Genomic DNA, 25,060 nt, shown 5'->3' with positions numbered 1-25,060 from the left:
TTATAAATAGAAGAGATAAAAACTGAGATAAAATGGAAATGCTCAAAATGGTTTATTTTGCATGGTTACTTTTTCCATTATTTATGAAAGAATGCTTGTATTATACTTTTTTTGCTTACATTATACTTTAACCTATTATTATAAACCCCGTTTTTTTTTTTTTTAACTTGGAAACTTTTTTCAGGAGTATCTAAAAATATACACAGTACGTGGAAAGAAACTTCAGTTATGTTTTTGAACATTTAAGACTTACTGTGTCTCCTAATTAAGTAACTGTTGATACTATTATTTTCCCTGACCATCCATACTCTGTGATTCTATCTGCAGTATAGAACACAGTGCATTTTACTTCAACCCAGTATATTCATGGAAAATTTTACTTTTCAAGGAAAAGTTTTGTTACATCCTAGTTAATTTTAGTTCCTGTCAAATATTTTTTCTGTGTGTGTGTGTGTGTGTAATAAGTGGTCAGTATATTCTTATTTCCCACTTGGATAATTGACTTTTATTTTAGAACTTCTTTACATCAAAATAGATAAGTAATAAACTGTAAGTTTCTTAGTTTGATAAAATAGCCACATTTATCTTTACGATTTATCTTCTGTATTTGAGTGCGTCTACCTTGGACATGTGATACTATTTCACTGCCTTTAAAAATACTTGTTCTTGGGGCACCTGGGTGACTCAGTCAGTTAAGCGGCCACCTTTGGCTCAGGTTATGATCCCAGGATCCTGGGACTGGGTCCTGCATCAGGCTTCCTGCTCAGTGAGGAACCTGCTTCTCCCTCTGCCTGCCGCTCCCCCTGCTTGTGCTCGCTCGCTCTCTCTCTCTCCCTCCCTCCCTCCCTCCCTCCCCCTCTCTGTCAAATAAATAAAATCTTTAAAAAAGAAATACTTATTCAGGGGCATCTGGCTGGCTCAGTCAGTGGAGCATGCAACTCTTGAATTTGGGATTGTGAGTTTGAACCCCACATGTGGTATGGAGTTTACTTAAAATAAAAACTTTTTTTTAATTTAAAAAAATATTCTTATTCATGTCCCACTCTTTTCATAATATTGCTTTTGTAATTACCTGACATTTGACAAGAAGTCTTAGAAACAGTGATTTGCTACGGATATGAAAAGAGCCCTGCCTTACAGCTTAACAAAAAATTAATCACACTAAAGAAGGTAAAACTGCATCTGTTTGCGTCCTTGTTTTTAGGTGGATTATATATTTACAGACAAGACTGGAACACTCACTGAAAATAGCATGGAATTCATTGAGTGCTGCATCGATGGGCACAAGTACAAAGGTGCAGCTCAGGAGACTGATGGACTCTCTCAAACTGATGGACCCTTAACGTATTTTGACAAAGCAGATAAGGTGGCATTTTCTGAATTACCATTTTACCTTGAGAAATCAATGTATGTGTGCATGTGTTAAGTTTGTGTAGTAGAAATGAAGACTGAGTGTATGACACCAACTTTGGAATAACCATTTGCTCTTTTGACTTCAACTTTCTCATTTCACTAACACCTCTGGAAATTGTTAAAGAGTAGAATTTATAAATAGGGAGGATTGTGGAAAATGGCTTTTGGGCAAAAATTTCACTTTCCTGGCTGTATGATCATAATTCTTTATGCTTTGTCTTTAAAAATATGAGCTGCTTCGAGAATGAAGTCTTTTCAAATCATTCAAGTCCCAGGAGCATCTAGACATTAAATGGGCCCAAGTCTCCCTGCACCTGAGCTATTGCCAGATTGTGAATTGGATACTGAATGAACTCTTTTAGGCCATAAAGAATTCACTGATTTAGTATTAGGTGGCACCACAGTAGCCTGAATGAGTTAACACAGCCTCTAGGGTATTTTAGCTGAGAACCAGGGATGCTGTTAGGTACAAGGGAGGATATATAGCTCATTTGAGTATTAGGGATTTAGAAATTTCTGCTACTCAGTTTGCTGGAGGTTACAACATTTTCTCGCATTAATACCCTTTCTCTGTTCACTGACTACCAGGTGATCAAGGGGAAAATATAATAGAGTCATTTTTCTGTTACTGTTCAACAGAACCGAGAAGAGCTCTTTCTGCGTGCCTTGTGTTTATGTCATACTGTAGAAATTAAAACAAATGATGCTGTTGATGGACCTACAGAATCAGCTGAATTAACTTACATGTCCTCTTCACCAGATGAAATAGCTTTGGTGAAAGGAGCTAAAAAGTAAGCACTTCTGTTAGCTGGATGAATAATAAATTCTAGAGATCTGCTGTACAGCATTGTACCCATAGTTAACAACACAGTGTTTTGCACTTCAAAATTTGTTAAGAGGGTAGATCTCATGTTAAGTGTTCTTTACCACAAGCAACAGAACACCAGTGGGACACAAGGAAGCTTTGAGAGGTGTTGGATAGGTCTCTTACCTTGTTTGTGGTAATGATCGCACGGGTGTTTGAACGTGTCCAAACTTCTCAAATTGGACACATTAAATATGTATAGTTCTTTGTGTATCAGTCATACCTTAGTAAGGCTGTTTTAAAAACCCTGAGATGAGTTGTAGAGAAATACAGTAGCATTTTTGAAGGGTAAAAAAAAAAAAAGTAAGCACTTTTTGTACTTCTCCTGAGAAAGTGAAATCACAGGAGGACTGGAGTTGTTTTTTCTCTGTTTGCTTCAATAACCTTATCTTATAAATATTCTTTAATAAAAAGCCGAACTGCTTTATTTGAAAGTTTGTGAAAAATTCCCCAAACCTAGCCAATTAAGACCAATAAGAAAATAGCAATGCATAGATGTAACTTGCATTAGTATTTATGCATACCAACTAGAAGTCCAAATGTTCATATTCTGCAAATTCTATAACAATGGCCAATTTTTGTACAACATATGTTATTTCTGAAGTGCTGTTAGCAATTTTGGCGTCACTTTTTTTTTTTTTGAGATTTTATTTATTTATTTTGACAGACAGCGAGAGGGAACACAAGCAAGGGGAGTGGGAGAGGGAGAAGCAGGCTTCCCTCCGAGCAGGGAGCCTGATGTGGGGCTCGATCCCAGGACCCTGGGATCACGACCTGAGCCGAAGGCACCCGCTTAACGACTGAGCCACCCAGGCACCCCTTGGCATCACTTTGTAACTGACAGTCCTGTTTTACCCTTGAGGCCTGAGATGATTAAGTGGTTAAAAGGTCACCCAATGTGTTTGCTATAGAATTGGAATTACAAATTGCCTCTTGATTACAAGTCGTGACTGGGCTTTGACTTCCTCTTTCCTGTCATCTCAGCCAGTAAAGGGAAGTATAGTTATAGACTGATTTTTTTTTCCCCACACAAAAGAGAAGAAAACAATAAACAAGTATGAGTATCCCCAGTGCAAGGGAAAATTAATCATTCTTTAGAGATACACAGAGGTGTTTTTGTTGCTTTTGACAGGTATGGGTTCACATTTGTAGGAATTCGGAATGGCCATATGAGAGTAGAGAACCAAAGAAAAGAAATAGAAGAGTAAGTAGCACTGTGTGTTTGATGTTTATCACGTCTTAACCCCACAGTTAACCTTGGGTGGATTTAGGAAGGGCAACAAAGGAAACTTATTACATCCATAAATGTGTAAGACTGTGCTTTCCCACTTGGAGTTTTATGTAAATATAGTTGGAGTAGAAGATATTTTTCATAGAGGGGTAGAAACTGGGACTTGACATGGAAATTATTCCTATTTGGTTCACATATGGGTCCAATAGCCCCAGTGAGAATCTGCCTGGACTTTCTTTCTGAAACATGGATGCCAATTTTAGGTCTCCAGCACACATTGCAAAAAAAATCCATGAACTTGCATGAAACCTTCTGCTGTCTAGAACCCAGCCAGTCACTGGGATTGCAAGCTCAGCCAGTCATGGCAGCTTTGGTGTCAGAAGCTTTGTCTTGTTCTCTGTGCTCAAGTGTGAGCCCCAGGGCAAGTACCCTGATGCAGCAGTGTTTTGGGGTTTTTTGGGGTTTTTTTTTCTACAGAGATCCCAATGAACAAAACCACCTTGGCTTAATAGCAGGTTTTAATTAGGTTCTGTGATTAATTTGAATTCCTTCATCTGAACTTGAAATGTAATTATCTGACTTCTACTCTGGTCCCTACCATCTCATGAGACCCATCTCAGAAACCTGTAATATGTGTAGATGTGTTTGGGGAATGTACCCCTTTGGGAAGTGATGCTTAAAAGCCAGGCGAAGGCTCTTTGGCCTGCCAGGAGCCCGGATCATTATTAGAGTCCAGATTCTAGCCGGTTCACAACAGTGCCCCCATCTGGTCAACACCAAATGATATGCTACATGTAGATCTCTTACTCATATACAAAACCCAGAACTGGTGACCTGCTACACGTAGATCTCTTACTCATACACACATCCCAGAAGTGGTGACCTGCTCACTCCCATCACAAACAGGCTTCATAGTAAATATTCTTAGGTCAAATATGTGCGTCCAAGTTGCTCATTTTCAGAAAATATTTCCCCATGTTTTTGTAATAATTAACTCTTATTTTTACTCTTCTGCATTGTTTCATCTGATTTATTAGCTTAGTACAAATCTGATCATATCATTCCACTGTTTCAACCCTTCAGTAAATTCCTGTTGCTCTTAGGATAAAATTCCAGATCCCTGAAATGGACTACAATGTTCTCAGCTCCCAGCCCTTGTTTACCCCTCTTGCTGTGCTGCTATCGACTAGATTTCAAGCTTTAGTGAACTATTTTTTTAAAGATTGTATTTATTTATTTGACAGAGAGAGACACAGCGAGAGAGGGAAAGCAAGCAGGGGGAGTGGGAGAGGGAGAAGCAGGCTCCCCGCAGAGCAGGGAACCCGATGTGGGGCTCGATCCCAGGACCCCGGGATCATGACCTGAGCCGAAGGCAGACGCTCAACGACTGAGCCACCCAGGCGCCCCTAGTGAAATATTTTTGCACATGCCTTTTTCTCTACTCACAATGCCATGACACCCTTTATTCATCATGTCGTTCCTGCAGAACACAACCCAGACACTACCTCTTCCAGGAAGCCTTCCTTCAGATATCTTCCTTCTGTGCTTTCATATCTGCCCAGTGAGTTCCTTTATTACAGTGTATGGCAGATTTGAGAGTTAGTCATCTCATTACCCTCCACTTCCCTTAATCACACGATGAGCCTCTTGAGGGAAGAAACTCAGGCAGATTCATGTCTATTTTCCAGTACCTAGCATTGTGCTCAACACATAGTAAGCACCCCATCGATGATTAAAGTAATCGGCAGGGTGGGACTATTTCTAGACCCCTCCAGAAATGGCATGGCTGGGCAGCTCTTTGTCTATGTAGTCACTCTCCCCTTCCCATTTGCAGTAATCTAATGCGAGGATATAGATAGCCCTTAAGCAACACTGGCATCCTCTGACACCACATTCTAAGTGCAGAAAAATTTCAGAGTCCCAACGGAAAGTGCCAGTCGCGCACTCAGCCAGCAACCCTTACCAAAAGGGGAGAATTCTATTCAGCATGTTTCTGTGGCGGTTTGTTTTTCCCAGTGTGGTCTAGGTATTTTCTTTTTCTCATTTTTCTCCTCATAAAGGTATGAACTTCTTCACACCTTAAACTTTGATTCTGTCCGTCGTCGTATGAGTGTCATTGTGAAGACTCAAGCAGGTATACTTTTTATAATTTTTTTTAAAAAATATTTTATTTATTTGCGAGAGGGAGAATGAGCGAGAGCACACAAGAGGGGGGAGGGTCAGAGGGAGAAGCAGACTCCCTGCCGAGCAGGGAGCCCGACGCGGGACTCGATCCCGGGACTCCAGAATCATGACCCGAGCCGAAGGCAGTCGCTTAACCAACTGAGCCACCCAGGCGCCCGCAGGTATACTTTTTAAAAACTTGACTTTTTCTCTTTTTCTTCTCTTCTCTTTCTCTTCTTTTTCCATTTGTAGATTTGTATGTTGATCAGTTATTTTAAAAAAGGAAAATATCTCATGTAGTAATAGATGACTACCTAAAGTCATGCAAAGCAGTAACTTCTGTGTATGCCTTAAGGTATTTATATAAGCACATATGTTCAGTTTGCCAAATTGTCAGTGGATAGTATATGCATATTCTTGGAAACTGAACTCTTCAGTCCTGAGTGTCCAAACAGAAACTGAAAGGGTGACTTTTTTATAGTTCGTGGTACTGGCCAATCACCAGTAATGTCTACATGTGGCAGCCCAGTACAGTTGGGTGGTTTGAGATTAACTAGCAGTAGAATTCTCGAGTGTAGAGAGTCACTGGCTCTCCCTGCCTGACCTTCCTAATTCTCTGCTGCTTTTTACTTCCAGGTAGCAGGCAGACTAAGGGCCAGACTTCTGGGAAAGGGTATGGTGGCTTTACTCTAGCATGCTGGGCTCTTTGTTTGACAGAGTAAGGAAGCTTGCCCTTTGTATCAGAAGCAGTACCATCATCCCAGGGTTCCCCCATGTCCTTCGGAGGAGCCATGGTAGCTGAGATACCTTCTGCTCGGACTGAGCAAGAGCCATGGGGGAGCACTCGTGCCTTATATGCAGGCTCCCAGATACGCCTCTGTGTGTGTGTGTGTGTGTGTGTATGTAAGAGAGAGAGAGAGAGAGACTGTGACTGTCTCTAGGTGGTTTTTCAAATTTTCCTTGGTTTATATCCTAGTAATTTACCTTTTATTAAATCTGTCCCAAATTCCTCAGTGTGAGAATGGGAAGATACAGACAGACCCTTGAGGGAACATTTCCCACTTTATTCATACTTTGTGATGTGACTGCCAGGTCATGAAATTGATTTCATTATGTGAAGGCCGAATTTGTTTTGTGACTTTTAAACACTGGATGTGTGAGAGAAAATTAAAAAAGAAAACCACTTAACATCTGAAATACTTGGTGTTCTACTCAAATGGTGTGACATCTGGGGAAGTGGTCTGCTGAGGGCCTTGACCTCAGAGCTACACTTCTTTTTAACTTCTTGAACTCAGCATTTTGCTTTATAAGGGTGAAGTGTCTTTCTTAATGCTCAACGGTGACTACTTTGCCGGATGCACGGACTGATATAAGGCCATACTTATACTAACATTCTACAGTGCTATTTTCAAGTTTCCAGTACAAACTACCAAGCCACTGTTTTTTAAAGGAACCTCTGTAGTTCATTCAAAATGGTTTTATTTGCATGTGGGTTTGGTCCTTGACATCAGTAGATGCCATGTATGCACTTTAGAACATGCTTGACAACGTTTTCAAAGAGAATTCAGAAGGAGCTCTTTGACATAAGGACAGTCTCCCATGATCCCTGAAAGGAAGTACGTCTTTTTTTTTTTTTTTTTTTTTAAAGGAAGTACATCTTAACAGAGGTACTTGTTGTACACTCCTGAGTTATTTGTGTCCATCTTGGTCTTAAGAGGTAGTGGGCATTGTCCTATGAGAGTAAAGGTCAAGATGTCTCATTCCATTTGGGGGAGCATTGCCAGGCAGGCTCAGGATCCACAGTAGCTGAGTGGGAGAGGCCACCTTAATGGTTACCTGTTATTAAAATCCCAATACCGGTCTTAAAATTCTAGGTTGAGAACTTGGTTTTTTATTTATTTTAGGAGACATACTTCTCTTTTGTAAAGGAGCAGACTCAGCAGTCTTCCCCAGGGTGCAAAATCATGAAATTGAGTTAACTAAAGCCCATGTGGAACGTAATGCAATGGTGAGCCTACATCTCTCTAGAAATGCTAAAGATGACTATTTGATGGGATTGCTATTTAAATGTTTGAATGAATTTTAGCTTATTTTTTATTGTCTATTTTTATATTGGGGGATTTAGTAATATTATTTTCCTTATTTTAATGTAAAACAGTATCCTGGAGCAAGTTTCTGTTCAGAATTGGTAGATTTGAAGACTTTTCAAGAATCTTTGGTTTATGTTCTGCTTTTTTTTTTTCTCTAAGAGCTATTATTATTTTGCTATTCCGAACCTAAGTGAATGTTACCCTTTTAGTTGCAGTCTGTTAGTGTTTTTTTTTCTAACTAACATATCAGAATTTCTTTTGTGCGGTGAAACGATGTGGGATTTTTTTTTTTTTCAATTATTTGGATAACTAGAGATCTCCTACTTTTTTCCTAGGACGGGTATCGGACACTTTGTGTAGCCTTCAAAGAAATCGCTCCAGATGATTATGAAAGAATTAACAGACAGCTCATCGAGGCAAAAATGGCCTTACAAGACAGAGAAGAAAAAATGGAAAAGGTTTTTGATGATATTGAGACAAACATGAATTTAATTGGAGCCACTGCAGTGGAAGACAAGTAATTACAAAATGATATTCTTGTCATTTTAATGACCAGTCATTTAGGGTGGTATCTGTTCAGATTGGTAATTTATTCTCAAATTTTGAAATCTTCTATTCAGATCTGTTGATAGACCAGACTTTGAACTGTTCGTGGGAATGATTTTTTTTTCAAATATTTGTGGCTTAGAAGAACAAATCTGTCATCGCTAAGATATTTTGAATGTTTACAAAGCCATCCATTTATTTATGCAGATATTTATGAAATAGTCTTGTGATGTATTGAGAGCTTTGTGCTAGACATCGTTTGCACTGGTGCCTGATAGAAGTGGTAAGATTTTGACAGACAGAAATGAGCAGAAAGGAAATTCGGGTTAGAGCAGACAACATGAGAGCTCATTCTAACCTGGTTCAACAGGCTAGAGCATGTTTTTGCATACTGTCAAATAATTTGCTTTAACTCTCCAGGCTGAGCTCTACTAGACAGGATTGTAGGGCTTCAGCATTGATCTGCCTGAAAGAATAGGTTTTACACTCTTAATATTTTAGGGGTTTTTAAGAAATTACAAATGCAAATTTTGAGACTTAACCAAAAAAAAGTTACAAACATACATACATACATATATATATATTCAGCCACATCGGAAGGTTTTGAAATTTCAGTGGGATTCATTTAGTCTTTTTCTTTCCTACTCTCTGACCAAAGGGAACTCAAAGAAAGTATTCTTCTCTGCCTTTCGGATTTATGCTTAAATTCTCACTCGGGATGGTTGGCTTTCCTATTCTCAAAGCTCCTCAGCAATGGGGATTCACTAATTTCCCTCGATATCTCACTGGAATGTGTTTGGCCCTTTCCGTTTTGAACCATGTTAAGTATTTGTATGGTGAGATGTAAAATTTAATGAAATACAGTAAAGTGACAGTGCATGTTTGGTGAGTTTATGAACATTTTAACTAAGAGGGATGATTCTCCATTATGCCATTGGATACCATTTACCTAAAGAGATGTCGTTGGCTTTTCCAAACCTCACTGCTTGCAATTCATTTTAGTAAGTAAAACCATGCCAGAGATAACAGTCCCAGAAGGAGTAGAGGGTATATAAGAAAACCAACTGATAACATGTCAGGACTCCAGCATTGCTGTGAATTATAAAAATACTCTCTTTTGCAAGCCTTCTTACAGAATCTCTGTCAGGAATTTTTGAGGATAACAAGGTTTCCTTTGTGTTCCCAGGCTGCAAGATCAAGCAGCTGAGACCATTGAAGCTCTGCATACAGCAGGTCTGAAAGTCTGGGTGCTTACTGGGGACAAGATGGAGACAGCCAAATCCACCTGCTATGCGTGCCGCCTCTTCCAAACCAGCACTGAGCTCTTGGAACTGACTACAAAAACCATCGAAGAAAGTGAAAGGAAAGAAGATCGATTACATGAATTGTTGATAGAATATCGTAAGAAGTTGCTGCATGATTTTCCTAGAAGTAGTAGAAGCCTTAAAAAGTAAGAAAGTGCATCAGTTTCTTATACTTAGGCATGAGTATAAATGTAAATCACAGCTATGTATGCAGAAGGCTCTGTTTTCTATGATTTATCATTGTCTGCAGGTGTTTTATCCTTATAAGTTAAAACCTTCCCTGAGGACTTGGCCAATGGCTCATTTGAGGTTATTTGTCACTTTCCACCTCTCTTTTAATTTAAAAGAAAATCCTGTATTTCTCCAGGTTTAGAAAAGTAGTTCAATTTCTTCATGTTTAGGGTGTGGGTATTTAGCACTGAAGCTCTGGCCTGGTCCATGTCAAGAAAAAAAAAAAATGCTCCTTTTTGTGGTCTCTTAAATTGAATGTAAAGAAACTGATCTCTATAACACTTTGCCTGTAATTTGAGGTCCTAGAGCCATTTTCTCTCTGGATTTTCATGGCCCAGAACTCCGAAGGGAACCAAATACTTGTTAATAACATGGCCATTTCGACTCTGCTTCCAACTAGTTGCTTAGGAACAACTTATAGAACTTAAGCGTCTCAAGGAAAGCCACTGATGCATAATAATTCCATGCCCAGAAATCATTGACCAAGACTTAGCCTTGTCTAAACCAGTTGCTGGAATTTACTATGGCCATCAGCAAATCGACTGCCTCTTCTGGAATGCCACAGGATAGGCCCGTAGTAAATCCAAAGACCTCCTGGATGATATTAGCTTGCATTTCTTGAGCATACACTTTGTTTCGGGAACCATATTTAGCACTTCATATAATTATTCTCACTAAGTCCTCATCACAACCTAGTATGGCTCTCTTATTTTCTTCACTTTACAGATAGAGTAAGGCTCAGAGAGATGCAGTAACTTGAATTCAAGATCACATAGCTAATAAGGGGTAGAACAAGTCTGTCCATTTCCAGAGCCCATGCTTTTAACAACTGTGTTCTCGGGATTTTTACTTGCCTATTTATCTTAATCTGTTCCGACTAACATAACAAAATAACCATAGACTGGGCAGCTGAAACAGTAGAAACTTATTTCTCATATTTCTGGGGTCGAGTTCCGGTGAGGTCCCTCTTCCTGGCTTATAGAAAGCTACCTTCTCACTGCGTCTTTTCATGGCTCAGAGAGATGCTGTTCTGGTGTCTCTTCTTATAAGGGCACTAATCTCATCATAAGGGCTCCACCTTCATGACTTCACTTAGACCTAGTCATCTCCCAAAGGCCCCATCTCCAGATACCATCACATCGGGGGTTAGAGCTTCAACATAGGATTTGGGAAGGGGGGAGGGCATGGGACACAGTTCAGTCCACAGCACCATTCAGCGGCTCTGGGGTACTTTTGTAAAGGCCAGGGCTTCTGAAAAACTGAACTCACCATCTCAGAACATTCCCTCTTGTGGTTCATCTGTTTGGAGTTGGGCCCAGACTTCCCTCAAGTTCTATAAGTAAGCATCAGACCCAGAATCCCTTTTGTCAGCTTCTGCTTCATGTCAGCCACCGAGCCTTATTCAGGTTTCTATTCTCCCCACTAGCGCTGCACTTCAAATTCCTAGCAACTCATGCCTTGAATCCCTTAAGTCCTTCTGCCAGGGAAGTGGTTTCCATTACACACAGAATGAGGTCGCAGCAAAGACCTCAAGGGACCATTGCACCTTGCTTTCCTAGCACACCTCCGCATACTACTCTCCCCTCGCCTCATTCTGCCCTGTCTTTCAGTTCCACTGGTCTTTCCTGGGTGTGTGTATTGTCCCAACCTCTGGATATTAGCCATTTAGTATCTCGTTTGTTTGCGTATATTCTCTCATGTATATTTCTGTCACCTCAAGGAGGTTTCTCTGTTCTCCCAGGGAAGATGAGTTAATGATTCTTCCCATTCTTCTTTTATGTCCTACTTAAGAGTTGATGCTTATAAATATTGCTTGATTTGTTATTGAGCCACTGTTCTCTGCACATTAAGTCAGCTCTGTGAGTAGAGGAGCAAAGGAGAACACATGATTGATATCTTTTTAATTAGTGAATAAAACATGCCTCTAAAATTATGAAGCAGAATATGGACAAGTACAAAATACCATAGTGTCAGTATACACCAAGGGAATATGGAATAAAGGAATGAGGAAGCATATTAGGCTCTCAGGACTCAAACGTTTGGGCCATAGAGTAACAGCTCCATTATCACTAGGAGCTTGTCAGAAATGCATAATCTCCTGTCCCACCGAAAACCTAGTGAGTCAGAATCTACACTTGAACAAAATTCTCGGGAATTTTAACAAGACTCCCTTCAACATTAAGCTTCAAGAAGCCTAAAATTAGACAAATGAATCGATAATGATGAGATCATGTTCAAATGGCACCCAAGATTCCCTGAACAAAAATTGATTAATCACTGTTTTTTTCTTAATTACAAACAAATGAAATGTTAATTGGTAGAATTTTCTCAGTTGTAAGTTTTCCCCCGTATGTTTTTTTTTAAAGATTTATTTATTCTAGAGACAGAGAGAGGGCGTGCATGCTGGGGGTGGGGGTGGGGTTGGAGAGGGAGAGCGGAGCCCAACATGGGGTTCAATCTCCCAACCCTGAGATCATGACCTGAGCCGAAACCAAGAGTCGGTCGCTTGACCAACTGTGCCACCCAGGAGCCCCTCCCATGTGTTTTTCTTAAGTACTTGTACCTGTTATATTTGTCTCTCCTGGAATGTAATATCTCTTAGTCGTCCTGGCTATGCATGAGAATCACCTACAGAGCTTTCTGAAACATAAACCTATAAATAACCAAGCACTGCCCAAGATACTCTGATTTAATTTGTCTGGGAATAGACCTCAGGCGTGGGCAATTTTTTAAAGCTGCCCAGATGATTCTAATGGGAAGGCTATGGTTGAGAACCACTAATCCAGTATAAAATGATACTGATTTAAGGAACATACATCATTATTGTATGGTAGTTTTTAATGAACACTGTGTCTTTTAGGCTCTCCATCATTTTTGAGAAGCCAGGTCTATTGACAGGCTTTGTCATTCAGGAAAAGGTCTTCTGTGATTTGTATGCCCAAAGCCATTTTGTCTTCTTCCTCTATTATTAAGAAGTTTTGAAATTGATTATTTGTCTTCATATCAGAGTTTGACTGACTGACTGTAATTTCCACAATTCCCCTTGAGTTTCTTTCACAGAGACCAGCTGCTAAATGCCCATTATTTTTAAATACCTTTTAGAATTTAGAATCTATATGGGCAGCTCGAGTCTCAAAGATGTCATGGAAAAATCTCTGTTGTGCCATCATTAGAGACAGTTGCTTCTCTGCAGTTTATAGGTTCGGGAACCAGATTGATGATGACTCTTATGCGGGACCCTCTTTGTGATTTTAAAAACAATTAGTTTTCAAAATAGAAAGATATAGGAGATTCAGTTATAGCATTGTTTTTCTTTTCCAGAGCATGGACAGAACATCAAGAATATGGATTAATCATCGATGGCTCCACATTGTCACTCATACTAAATTCTAGTCAAGACTCCAGTTCTAACAATTACAAAAGCATTTTCTTGCAGATATGTATGAAGTGCACCGCAGTGCTCTGCTGTCGGATGGCGCCTTTACAGAAAGCCCAGGTAACTGGATATTAGTTAATGTTCCGTTCCGGGGATTTCTATACACATATGTGCAGATGTTCACTTCACTTTTGTTTCTTCAAAGAGCCCTTTTTACCTTATTACATCTTCCCACGCTGCTGCTTCTTTGCAGTCAAATTCAGAGTTCTGCCCACCCATGTGAATGACCCCATGCTTCTTGTCCCCTCAAGCTGGCTGTCCAGTTCCTTGCCTTCCAAGCTTCTCTAATGAGTGCTTGGTGCGTGCTGCATCCATCGCACTGCTCCTTGCTCCCCTGTGACATTAGCCCCGTGTGTTCTGTCTTCTCGTCATGGCGTCACATCCGTTGGATCGCCTAGAGAAGAGCAGTGACCTCCTTGCCGAATCCATTGCGCTGTCTTTTGTTCTCCTCGTTTCTCTGCCGCAGTCAGTCATAGCCTCCTTAAAACTTTCCTCCCTGAGTTTCTGTCTGTAGTCCACAATCTTGCCTTTTTTTTTTTTTTTTTTTGTCCTACTTGGCAACCTAGTGTCTTTTTATTTTGTGTCATCCTCTCACTTCTCACTAATTATCATCTTTCTCTGGGGCTAAGTCTTCCTTCTGCTTTTCGCTTATAGCCTGTCTCTCTAAACACGAATTTCTGTGACTCTCATTGATAGTCTCTGGTACTGACTTTCCCTTTACGTGAAACCTCGTATTTCTAGCTGCCTGCTAGACAGCTGTATGTGGAATCCCCGCTGTCATATTAAATTCTAGTGTCCAAGACCGATCTTGTCATTTTCTCCTTCAGACCAGTTTGTTTTCTCCCTTGTCTTCATTAGTCTTGTCACCAGCGCCACATTTTTTTTTGCTCCCTAAGTCACCAAATGACCTTTGACCCTTCTCTTCTTCTGCACTCTTTATGTAGTCACGGTGCCCCGTTGATCCTACCTTTTGTCATAGGTCTCATTTGGGTGCCGTCTTTTTAAACCTTTCACTTCCATCCCAGTCCAAGCACTATGACTTCACACACAGACTCTGTGATTTAGCTTCCTTGTCAGTCTCCTGGCTTTCACCCATCCCCCTTCAATCTCTTGCCATGCTCCCAAATTAATCTTGTTAAAACACCACTTCTTCCATTATATATTCTTACTCAGATACTTTCATAGTTTCCTAGTCCCTGAGGATGACGGGCATTCTGACATTCAGGCTCATCCCTGTTGGCCCTTGTCTTGTCTCTACGTGCTCTGTGTCCACTGTCACTCCACTGTCACTCTGTGTCCAACCTGAATCCTCCACTCCTGTTGGTTGGTACTCCCTTTCCTCCCAAGCTTTCCTCATCTGGAATTCTCTCTGAATTCCTCTTGGCCTAACAGAAATTTTACTCATACTTAAACCCAATTCAAGAGCCACCTCCCATAGGCTGTTTTTTCCAGCTCCTCCAGCTCGAGTTGATCTGCTTCACCTTGCTTGCTTTTTTGCCCTTAGTACAGTTAACAAACCTTTTCACTTCTGTATACACTATATTCTTTCACATGCCTTAGTGTTGCTTCTTCATATTCTTCAACTGCTTGCTCTAGACCCAAGGAATGGCTGTGTCCTTGGTTTGTCCTTTACACAAACTCTACCCCCTACTTCATGCGCACGCACACACATGCGCCCACACACAGCCCATCCTAACTTAGGGCATTGCTCTGTCTACTTTCTTCTCACTCTCAATCCCCACCACAATCAGGTGCTCTTCTTTCTTTTCTTCAACCTTCAGAGCCTTGGTTAACCCCAGTTGAGGAAGTGGATCCTACCAGAACCACAGCCAGAGAAATCTGTCCCTTTAGTCAGAGGCAATCTCTCTTCCCCCCCCTCCCCGCCCCGTCCCCACATTTATTGTCTGTTGCTCAAATTGATCACTAGGATTCTGGCTACTCCACTGCCCAGGCAATTACTTGAATTCCTGACCCCATACTGTTTCTCCCAGCTTCTCCTAGCCAGAATATGGAGCCTCCCTGTAGTTCAGTCCTTGGCCCGTTTTATTTCCTTCGCTATAGTCCCATCTTCCAGGATATCACCTACTCCTCTGTCAGGTCCATGCAGGTGATTTTCCAGTCACTTCTCCAATCCAAATACTTCGGCTTCTACTTTACTTCTCTAGCTGCTTACTGAACACGTCTTCTTGGGTGTTGTAATTACCATCTCAACTCAGCTTTCTTTAGAGCCCATCATCTTCCTTGTCTTCTGCATCAGTTACTGAGCTCACTGTACTTCCGGGTTTCTAGATTCAGAACCTTGAAATCTCTGGTGACTCCCCCCCATGCTTTACCCTTCCATGTGGTTTCAGTCACCAAATTCTGTCCATTTCCTAGTACGTTGTCTTTTTCATCTTTTCTTTCCTGGCAGATGCAGATTCCTTTAACAGCTCGTTGAACTCCACCTGTAACTAGCCACCTAACTTGGCTCTTTGCCTGCAGTCTTGCCTTTTCTTCCTATTCCTCCTGCAGCCTGTGACCACTTTCATAACATCAGTCCTTATTGATCTGGACCCGGATATGGCTGTCCATGCCCCCTATATGAAAACTCATTGATCTGGTCAAGCCAGTCTGTCTTCTGAGCATATATTGTACCTAACCTGGCTATGTGCCTTAGATCATGCCATTCCCTCTGGAATACTCCTCCAAGCCCCTTTTCCCCATCCACGCAGATCTTTAACCATCTTTCATGATTTAGATTAAATGACTCTTCCTTCTATAAAATCATTCCTGATTACTGTGGCACGTAGAGTCCTCTCCCTTCCTGCCATCATGGGCCTTTTTATGTGGACAACTTAGACGACAATGTTACAAATTCCCTTGCACAGATACCTCACACTGTTAGTGTTTATTGTTAATCTGATTATCTAATATTCTTGTATTCATTCCCTATCTCTCCTATTCCATTAGATGTTTCTTAAGGTGTGTGACCAGCCTGTCTTTCTTGGATATTTGCACATGACATTGCACATTGTATTGTGTGCAGTTGTATTTGGTCGATAAGTAGTTTTTGGCAAATTGATTTCTTTCGCATGAAGCTATTTTAGAGATTGAAGAGAAGTTCTTAATCCAGGTGACCCGGGGCACATTAAAAAAAAAAAAAATGTTTATCTATCTAGATCTTTCATGATTTTATAGTCCATGACTATATATCTTTTTATCTTTCCCCAAGGACGACCTTTAATCTTCTTAATCCATGTTTTCATGCAGAAGCTGTCACCCTTGCTAATTTTATCACCTTCCCTAGAACTTTCCTGGCTGCACCTTTTCTTCCTTAAGGTGTAAATCATTGCTGCCCAAGTTTCACAGGTGCAATTAGGTTAACCAGAATTGTAGCCCGTCAAACACAAGTTTAGTGCGGGTTCTTTAAGTTTGTCTTTGACTGATTTACAGATTATTTCTGAGAGTCTCTAAAAATTTTTTAAAAGAACCAAGTTGAGGGGAGGGAATGGGGGAAAGCCAGCATCTCACAATAACAGCATTTTTGTGTTAAATGGAATTGGATGTGGGGTTTTTTGTATGCTATTTAGTACAACTAAAACTTGACCGAATTTTGTTTAAAGAAAAGACTGTGGGGTGGCTTAGCCTCGGGGTCAGTTATTTTTAATCACTTATGTTGAAAATGGATTTTATTTATGTTAACTGGTGAAAGCAATTCGGAGAACAGAATTTCTGCAAGGCATTAGTTAGCTTCTGAATTATATACACTTTTTAAAAACTGCCAGATTCTAGAGGGTTTTGAGGGGTGACACATAAAGCAGTCATTATCTAAAACGTGGGGTGGGAGGGTGGCTGCCTACCCAAATACTTGCACAAAGTGACTCCACCAGAAGATTTCTTTTATTCGGTACCCGCCATGAACACAGCAGTGAGCTGCATTGTGCCGTTGACACATCTTGAGACACTCAGGGAATAGTGGTGACAGGCTTTATACACATATCTCAAGAGAACTTTCTGCAAATCTCACCACCTTTAAGATGCCCCCATTTAAAAACGCAGCTACCTGTAGAAGAGGTAAGATCATATTGGGCATTGGGAGATTTAGTAAAGTTTAGTTGGCAGCTAGATGGGTGTAAGAATTTATCATCGGAGAAGTCCCTGGGAATAGGGGAATGCGCCGAAGGGAGTGGTTGTATCTGCTGGGAGGAGAGATGGAGAGGGTCTAGAAGCATGGTTCTCTCACTTCCTACTCTTAATTCCAGTAGCCCTAATGCATGGTACCTCAAATCAGCTTTCTGGTCTCCGCTGTCACACTCAACACCCCATCTGAAAGGACACGTGAAGCAAGGACAAAAGAGGGAAACAGGTTGGCCTCTTAGTATAGGTAGGAGGCAAGGTTTTCTGACACTTCGTATATGCATGGAAACAAAAAAAAAAATAGTGGGCACTGGTGTTACATTTAAAATGCTACATTCTTTTACCTCTGAGAATTCAAGGCTATTGTATGTAATACGCATAAACTACCTTTCTATTTGTTTGCAAGGCCTCCATTTACAAGTGTGAACGAGGCATATACCCACAATGTAGTAGTCTCACATTCTGCTTTGACCTTTTCTGTACCTCTTTTGTATTTAATGTTTAGATTGTCAGAATGGTGAAGAATTTAAAAGGCAGCCCAATAACGCTGTCGATAGGTGATGGTGCCAATGATGTTAGTATGATCTTGGAATCCCATGTGGGAATAGGTAAGAACCACCTAATGAGATGGCAGCTGTAAGGTATCCATATCGCTTGTTAGGTCGCGTGGTCTTATATTCTAGAGAGAATGTCTTAGTTACTCCTCTTGAATTTTAATTTGGGGATGATAATCATTGATGAAGGTCCTCATCTAACACGTCCATCCCAAAGTCCTGCCCCGGTGGGAACGTAGCAATACAAAGTTAGAGGATATTTTTATATTAGCCAAGTAAAGTGAATTTCCCAAGCCTACTGGCGGTGCAATTGATCATTTAGCTCTCACTTTAACAGCATGCATGAAATTTTATTGATTTTCTGCCCCTGGCCACATCGCCTGCTTATGTTGCTGCACTCTATCTTCTGAGATTCTTAACTATTTGGGACTAAGAAATGATAATTGGTTGGCTGGTTTTCCACATGGCAATATTTATGGGTGCTTTGGGCTGTAGTGTCGAATTTATATGTTGGCATGCAACAACAGCTTTTTCTCCTGCCTGCACCATTTTTTTCCCATGTCAGGCTGCTGATAGGCAGCAATCCTAACACCCCAGGAGGTTTGGTTTGTTTTTGTTTTTGTTTTTTTTTGAAGGGAAGAAATAATGGTCTAGGTATCTTGGGAATTATTATTACTGCACTCTGGATTCCCAAATTCTTTCCATTTGGAAGTAACCCTATTTAGTGTGGAACTCTCAGTTGTACTCATTGGTTATTCAGTGTGGAAATGGCCTAAAGCTGCTTGAGCTCATGGAACCACTTGGGCTACTACTCAGAGTTTCATTCAGTGAGAGGACTTCACCATCTCATTGTAACTCTCAGTTTTGAGCTCCTGGACCACAAACCCCAGGTCTCTGAGTTGCTTTGATACAGCCCCTTGTCTAGGAGCATGTACATTTATGCACTTACTAAGTGCCTTTTTTTCAGATAAATTTTCAGATTTAATTTTTGCCTTGTAATGATTAAAACAATGATTCTATTTGTTTTATATCATGTTATAAATAAGTAATTACCAGTTAAGTTTTACTTTTTATTGGTAAGACTCATTGTCACTGTTACAGCACTTTTTGGTTAAAAAAATTTAAACTACAGAGTGAACTGTGCCACATAAACAAGTTAAAAGTGTGAAAATAACAAATCAGGAGGTTGTTTATTTTATAAAATAGAGAGATTTTCTCTTTTTCAGGTATTAAAGGCAAAGAAGGTCGGCAAGCAGCCAGGAATAGCGATTATGCTGTTCCGAAGTTTAAACATTTAAAAAAACTGCTCTTGGCTCACGGACATCTATATTATGTGAGAATAGCACACCTTGTACAGTATTTCTTCTATAAGGTATGGAACAAAATATTTGTAATTGAACTTATCACCATCTAACCCAGCATTGGCTCAGCTTGGTCATAGGATTTTCCTCCCATTTTTCACGGTTCTTTTGCTGTCTTAGTACTGAGATTTGTGGTCTACAAAACATAATCTATCTAATGAATCAGAAACTAGAAATTCCTGGGGCACCTGGGTGGCGTGGCCCTCAGTTAAGCGTCCGACTCTTGATTTCGGCTCAGGTCTTTCTGCTCAGGTCGTGATCTCAGGGTCGTGAGATCGAGCCTTGCTTTGGGCTCCGCGCTCAGTGGGGAGTCTGCTTGAGCTTCTCTCCCTCCCCATCTGCCCTCCCTCTCCCCCCCCACACACAGGCGTGCACTCTCTCAAATAAAAAATATTTTTAAAAAAGAAACTAGAAATTCCTTTTAATGCGAGCAATTTGGGATGAAATTTTTAAGTCAACTTTCTTGAAGTGGAGTTTAAATACAGTAAAATGTACCCATTAAAAGTGCACATTTCCATTTTGACACATGTATACATCCATGTAACCATCAACCCAGAAAGTTCCCATGTGCTCCTTCCCAGTCTCCTCTACCTTGCACCAATGACTAATCTGATTTGTATTGTTATACAATATATAGTGATACTTACAACATAAAATATATAAATTTAGGTATAATTTATGCAGTATGCACATTAGAGTTGCCTGTTTTAGAACTTCATATAAATAAAATCATATGTGCTCTTTTGTGTCTGGCCTGTTTCACTTAGCATAATGTTTTTATGCTTCATCCATGTTACATCGTATTATCAATAGTTGGTTCCCTTTTTATCCTAAAGAGTATTCTGAACTACTCTTTTCAAGTGGAATTATACAGGTAAAGCAGAAGCAAAATTGCATTCATTGAAGGATGATGAGTCCAGGGCTATTTCCTTGCTCAGTCTCCTTGTCTTGCCCAGAGATTCCTCAGAGCACAATTTGGAGTCCCATGAATATAGTACAAGCCACTCATTTTATGCCTAATGAACCTGGCATACATGAAGGTGAAATAATGTCTAAAGTATGAAAATCATTTTAAGCCGACAAGGGCCAGAACTTGATCTCTTGTTCTGTGTTCTGTTCAGTATAGTTTTTAAAATTTTTTTCACTTTTTGTGTTGAAATAATTTCAGACTTTAAAAAAATTGCGAAATTAGTGAAATAATTTTCATATACTCTTTGTCTGCTGTTAACACCTTAGATAACACGCAGTATAGTTATCAAGACCCATAAATTGATATTAATTGGCACATTATTAACCAGTCTACATGTAGTCTTGGAATCTTGCCAAAGGTCCCACTGGTAGTCTCTGAGGTCTGTTTCAGGCTCATGATTTCATTTAGCTGTCTTACCTCCTCAGTCGTCTTTTTTTTTTTTAGTTTATTTTGGAGAGAGAGTGTGAGAGAGAGCATGAGCAGGAGACAGGAGCAGAGAGAGAGAGAGAAGCAGACTCCCCACTGAGCAGGGAGCCCAACACGGGGCTCGATCCCAGGACCCTGAAATCATGACCTGAGCCAAAGGCAGACGCTTAATGGACTGAGCCACCCAGGCGCCCCCTCCTTAGTCTTCTTTACACTGGAATACTGCTATCTTCTTTGTCTTCGTGATCTTAACATTTTCGAAGAGTACTGGCCAGTTTATGCTTTTTTGGCACCAATACCTGATATGATGCACTGAGCAGGTTACAACATTACTTCTATGGTATTGGTGCCAAAAAAGCATAACCTGATTCTCATGATAAGCAAACATTAGACAAGCCCAAATTGAGGGACATTCTACAAACTGGCCAGTTTATTTATTATTTATTTTATCATAATCCTGTGAGTAACAGGAAGTTATTTGTTATATACTTCTTTTTGTCTTTAGCCTTAGAGTATACAGTCAAAATACTATTTCCAAAATTACTTTTTTTCCTTTTCCACCATTTCATTGTGGTTATGTTATTTATTTGTAATAGAGTTAGGTTAAATTTTTGTTTGCATACCATTTTGGTCCTTCCTCTCTAATCCTGATTGATTTTAATTATTTTTTAAGTATGTAAAACATTGGCATGGTTCTCCTCAAGACGAGGTTCTCTGAGAATCTTGCTTAGTGATCGAAAGGAAACTCATGCAACAATGATTTTTCTCAAATCCCTCTTATATATAACTCTTTTTCCAAAATGAAGGTTTTGAAGTCATCTGTAATTATAATCATACCCACAGAGAGAACCAATGGTGACATTTTATGTGACCTGTTCTATATAAATTAAATTGTGTTGACATTGTTTTTGGGTTTTGGGTTTTTTTGGTGTTTTTTTCTTTTTTCCAAGTAAGCTCTGCGCCCAACCTGGGGCCCAAACTCAAAACCCCCAAGATCAAGAGTCACATGCTCTACCAACCAAGCCAGCCAGGTGCCCCTATATTGTTTTTATACACTACTGGGTTGGTTTTTTTTTTCAATTTTTATATTGAGATATATTTCACATAACAAAATTCACTATCATACATTCAAAGTGTACAATATGGTGTCTTTTAGTGTATTCGCTATGATGAGCAACCATTGCCACTATCTAATTCCAGAACATTTCCATCACCCCATAAGAAGCCCCATACTTTTAGCAGTCAGTCCCAAAACATACTGTTTTGCACTTTTCCCTTTTCACTTAATAATATATTGTGAACAGTTTTCTCACCCAGTTAATTATTCACCTAAAACATGATAATGGTGTGGAATCCCAAACCCCTATGGGTGGACACTGAGGTCATTTCCCCAACAATACCTTGGTTTTCTTTTATCACCGAGCATTAGAGTTCATGTTAGACTGAGCTTGCCTAATCATTTTTGTCTACTAGGGGAGAGAATTTACCAAAGCTCTTAATTAGATTCTAGTTTGTAGGTACATTACCAAGTTTGTGTGCAAGTTAAATGATTCAAACCGTTACGGTGTTTGGATTTCATGCCCTATATTTCTCAGAAAGGAAAGCACAGCAACTGTTTTTGTGTGTCAGTTTTCTGTGATCAATCCCTGTTCTTACTAGCTTTCTATTTTCGAAAAGACCTACATAACTGTGAGGGGCACCTGGCTGGCTCATTCAGTAGAGGCTGCAACTCTTGATCACAGGGTTGTGAGTTTGAGCCCTACGTTTAGCATGGAGCCTACTTTTAAAAAAAAAAAAAACGTTTTCAAAAAAATACGTGTTGGGATGCCTAGCTGGCTCAGTGGAGCGTGTGACTCTTGATCTCGGGATTGTGAGTTTGAGCCCCACGTTGGGTGTAGAGACTACTTAAAAATAAAATTTGAAAAATAAATACATACATACATAAGTGTGAACCCAGGTTTACAGATTTGCCAGGACCCTGTCATCCAGTATCAGCTGGTATCCCGGCCAAACATAGACGATGATGATAATGATGATTAACCCAGTATGTGTAAGATACTTGCTGTTGACAAAAGCACATTATTTTCTTAGTTCTCACAAATATCCTTTGAGCAATTACTATTATTTTCATTTAAAATATGTGGAAAGCAGAGCTCAGAGAGCTTACAAAACTTGCCTTTCCCTCCTCAGCTCAAAGGTGGCAGAGCTAGATTTCCACAATAGGATTATTTACTCTCAGTCCAAGGCTTTTTGTACATCACAGTTAGGGTCTGTCAGGCCTTGAACTAAGTAATTCAACAACCCCACTTGGGGACAGGTGGTTATTCTCTTACTTATCTCTAGTAGGCGAGCCCATGAAGATTTGCCATGCATATCTGCCTAACACTCTGATCCCATTCCTGAGGCCTGGTTTGCCTCAAGATTTTGGCCTGCAATTCAAGCACTTACCACCAGATGGAAGGAATGCTCTGTTAAGGAAAACAAAACAAGCGTTAAAATGGCTGTTTACCTGTGGTCAGTAATTAACATATCCCTGTTCCCAGTTTAGGGAATTATTCGTGTAGCTAATGCCCTCTTGTCTTCATTAGGATCTCTGCGCTCATTATCACCTTAGTTACTGACTTAGCAGTATTCCTTTTCCACGGCTGCCTTTTATCCCAGGGTGATTTCTAATACTTTCAACCCTCTTGAGCTGGGCTGAAAAGCCTTCCTTCCTCTTACCTTGCCATTGCATCTTCAAATAACAGTTGCTTCACTCCTGAAGTGCTTCAGTGACAGGTGTTCCTGCCATCTGTTTCTCCGTTCAATCCACCTTGCATAATTCAGCCAAGTCAACGTTGGGAAACTGCCACTATTTAACCTGTCCTCCAGAAACTTCACTCTCCATTGTCTAAGGATTAGCCTGTCTTTTAAGGCACCCCACGGTCTGACCCTGTCCTACCTTATATGTTTAAAATACATGCACCTTGGGGCGCCCGGGTGGCTCAGTCGTTAAGCATCTGCCTTCAGCTCAGGTCATGATCCCAGGTCCTGGGATCCAGCCCCTCGTCGGGCTCCCTGCTCTGCGGGAAGCCTGCTTCTCCCTCTCCCACTCCCCCTGCTTGTGTTCCCTCTGTCACTGTGTCTCTCTCTGTCAAATAAATAAATAAAATCTTTTTAAAAAATAAATAATAAAAAAATAAAATACATGCACCTTGCCTTGGTTCATGCTGTCAACATATCCTATCCATCTGTAACACCTTGTTCAAGTTCTAATTTATTTATTTATGCAGTCAGTAGATACGTTTGAATGTGTTACCATGTGCCAAGCACCATTTTAAGACCTAAAGATTCATAAGGACTAAGACGGCAAAGTCTCTGTTCTCAGGGGACTTACATTCTAGTGGGAGAGTCAGACTTTCCCTTCCCACAAAGCAGCCCCGTAACTCCCCTGAGTACTGCCTCCTCCAACCTCAGAGCACTTTTTTTTTTTAAGTATGGTTTTGCATTCTCCCAAAATTGATGCATACATGTGAGTGTCCCCCTTTCAAGAGGTGACCTTGGGAGCTCTGACACGCCGATGCTGTAGGTCTTAATTCAATACATGTATAGCACTTTTCTTTAGGAAGAGCTTCCAGAGCCTGTAGTATATTCACCTAAATACCCTCAGCTATAGCAGATGTTCATCCTTCGAGGATGCATTGGATTTTTAAAAACAGCTTCAAGCCTCCTAGCCTGGTAAATTAGCTAGGTGAGAATGTGTGACAGAAGGAAAGAGACTAGTTTTCTGACATACCCCGAAAACGGGCTCTTGAAGGGCTACCCAAAGAGACATCCAGAGACATCATGAACAAGTGAGAACAGCTCTCAAATAAGGTCCCATCCTACCACGACGGGTGGCACTCGTTGGAAAATACTAGTTCTGGTGATTTTGCCTGAAGACACTAATTTCCGTATTTATAGTCCTACCTAGTGGCTTTTACTGTGTTATGAATTCTCAGCTTTCATTTTTTCCTGTTTGTTTTTAGTGTTCTCCCAATTAAATAAGTCCCTTAGGAGTAAGAAGCTTTGCTCTGGGTTTTTGGTTTTTTTATTTATTTATTTATTTATTTATTATTTATTTATTTATATTACCCACAGTACCGTCTTTGCATATAATAGGTGATCAATAATAATACGTCAGTTGTTTGATGAGGCAGTAATAAAGACAGTAAAGCATTAGTTGATACTGTTAGTGTCAACATACACTGTAACAACATCCTGGCTGTTTATGGGCATTAATTTAAATGTACACTTTGAGCTTTATGTCAGTCTGCCTTATGTTGATTTTGCAAATCAGATTGGCATTTAAGGGGTAATACCTAAATGTTTGTGT

At 40.2% G+C, this 25,060-nt stretch overlaps 1 protein-coding gene across 10 annotated transcripts in view; it reads left to right on the top strand.

The window, feature by feature from the left end:
- Positions 1-25,060, top strand: part of ATP11C (ATPase phospholipid transporting 11C) — a 177,645-nt gene that overhangs the window by 117,969 nt on the left and 34,616 nt on the right. For all 10 annotated transcript variants that reach the window (XM_064574641.1, XM_064574635.1, XM_064574636.1 and 7 more), the window contains 10 exons: positions 1,205-1,366; positions 2,053-2,204; positions 3,411-3,482; positions 5,570-5,643; positions 7,577-7,680; positions 8,098-8,279; positions 9,495-9,758; positions 13,165-13,339; positions 17,901-18,003; positions 19,176-19,321. In XM_064574641.1, the coding sequence (XP_064430711.1) occupies positions 1,205-1,366; positions 2,053-2,204; positions 3,411-3,482; positions 5,570-5,643; positions 7,577-7,680; positions 8,098-8,279; positions 9,495-9,758; positions 13,165-13,339; positions 17,901-18,003; positions 19,176-19,321 (1,434 nt within the window). The remainder of the gene's footprint in view (positions 1-1,204; positions 1,367-2,052; positions 2,205-3,410; positions 3,483-5,569; positions 5,644-7,576; positions 7,681-8,097; positions 8,280-9,494; positions 9,759-13,164; positions 13,340-17,900; positions 18,004-19,175; positions 19,322-25,060) is intronic.

This window comes from Mirounga angustirostris, unplaced genomic scaffold (genome assembly GCF_029215605.1).
Source record: "Mirounga angustirostris isolate CCGP_5_RB_7025 unplaced genomic scaffold, mMirAng1.0.hap1 SCAF_11, whole genome shotgun sequence".
NCBI lineage: Eukaryota > Metazoa > Chordata > Mammalia > Carnivora > Phocidae > Mirounga > Mirounga angustirostris.
The sequence above is the reverse complement of the archived record's forward strand: the minus strand, read 5'-3'. Positions and strand labels throughout refer to the sequence as shown.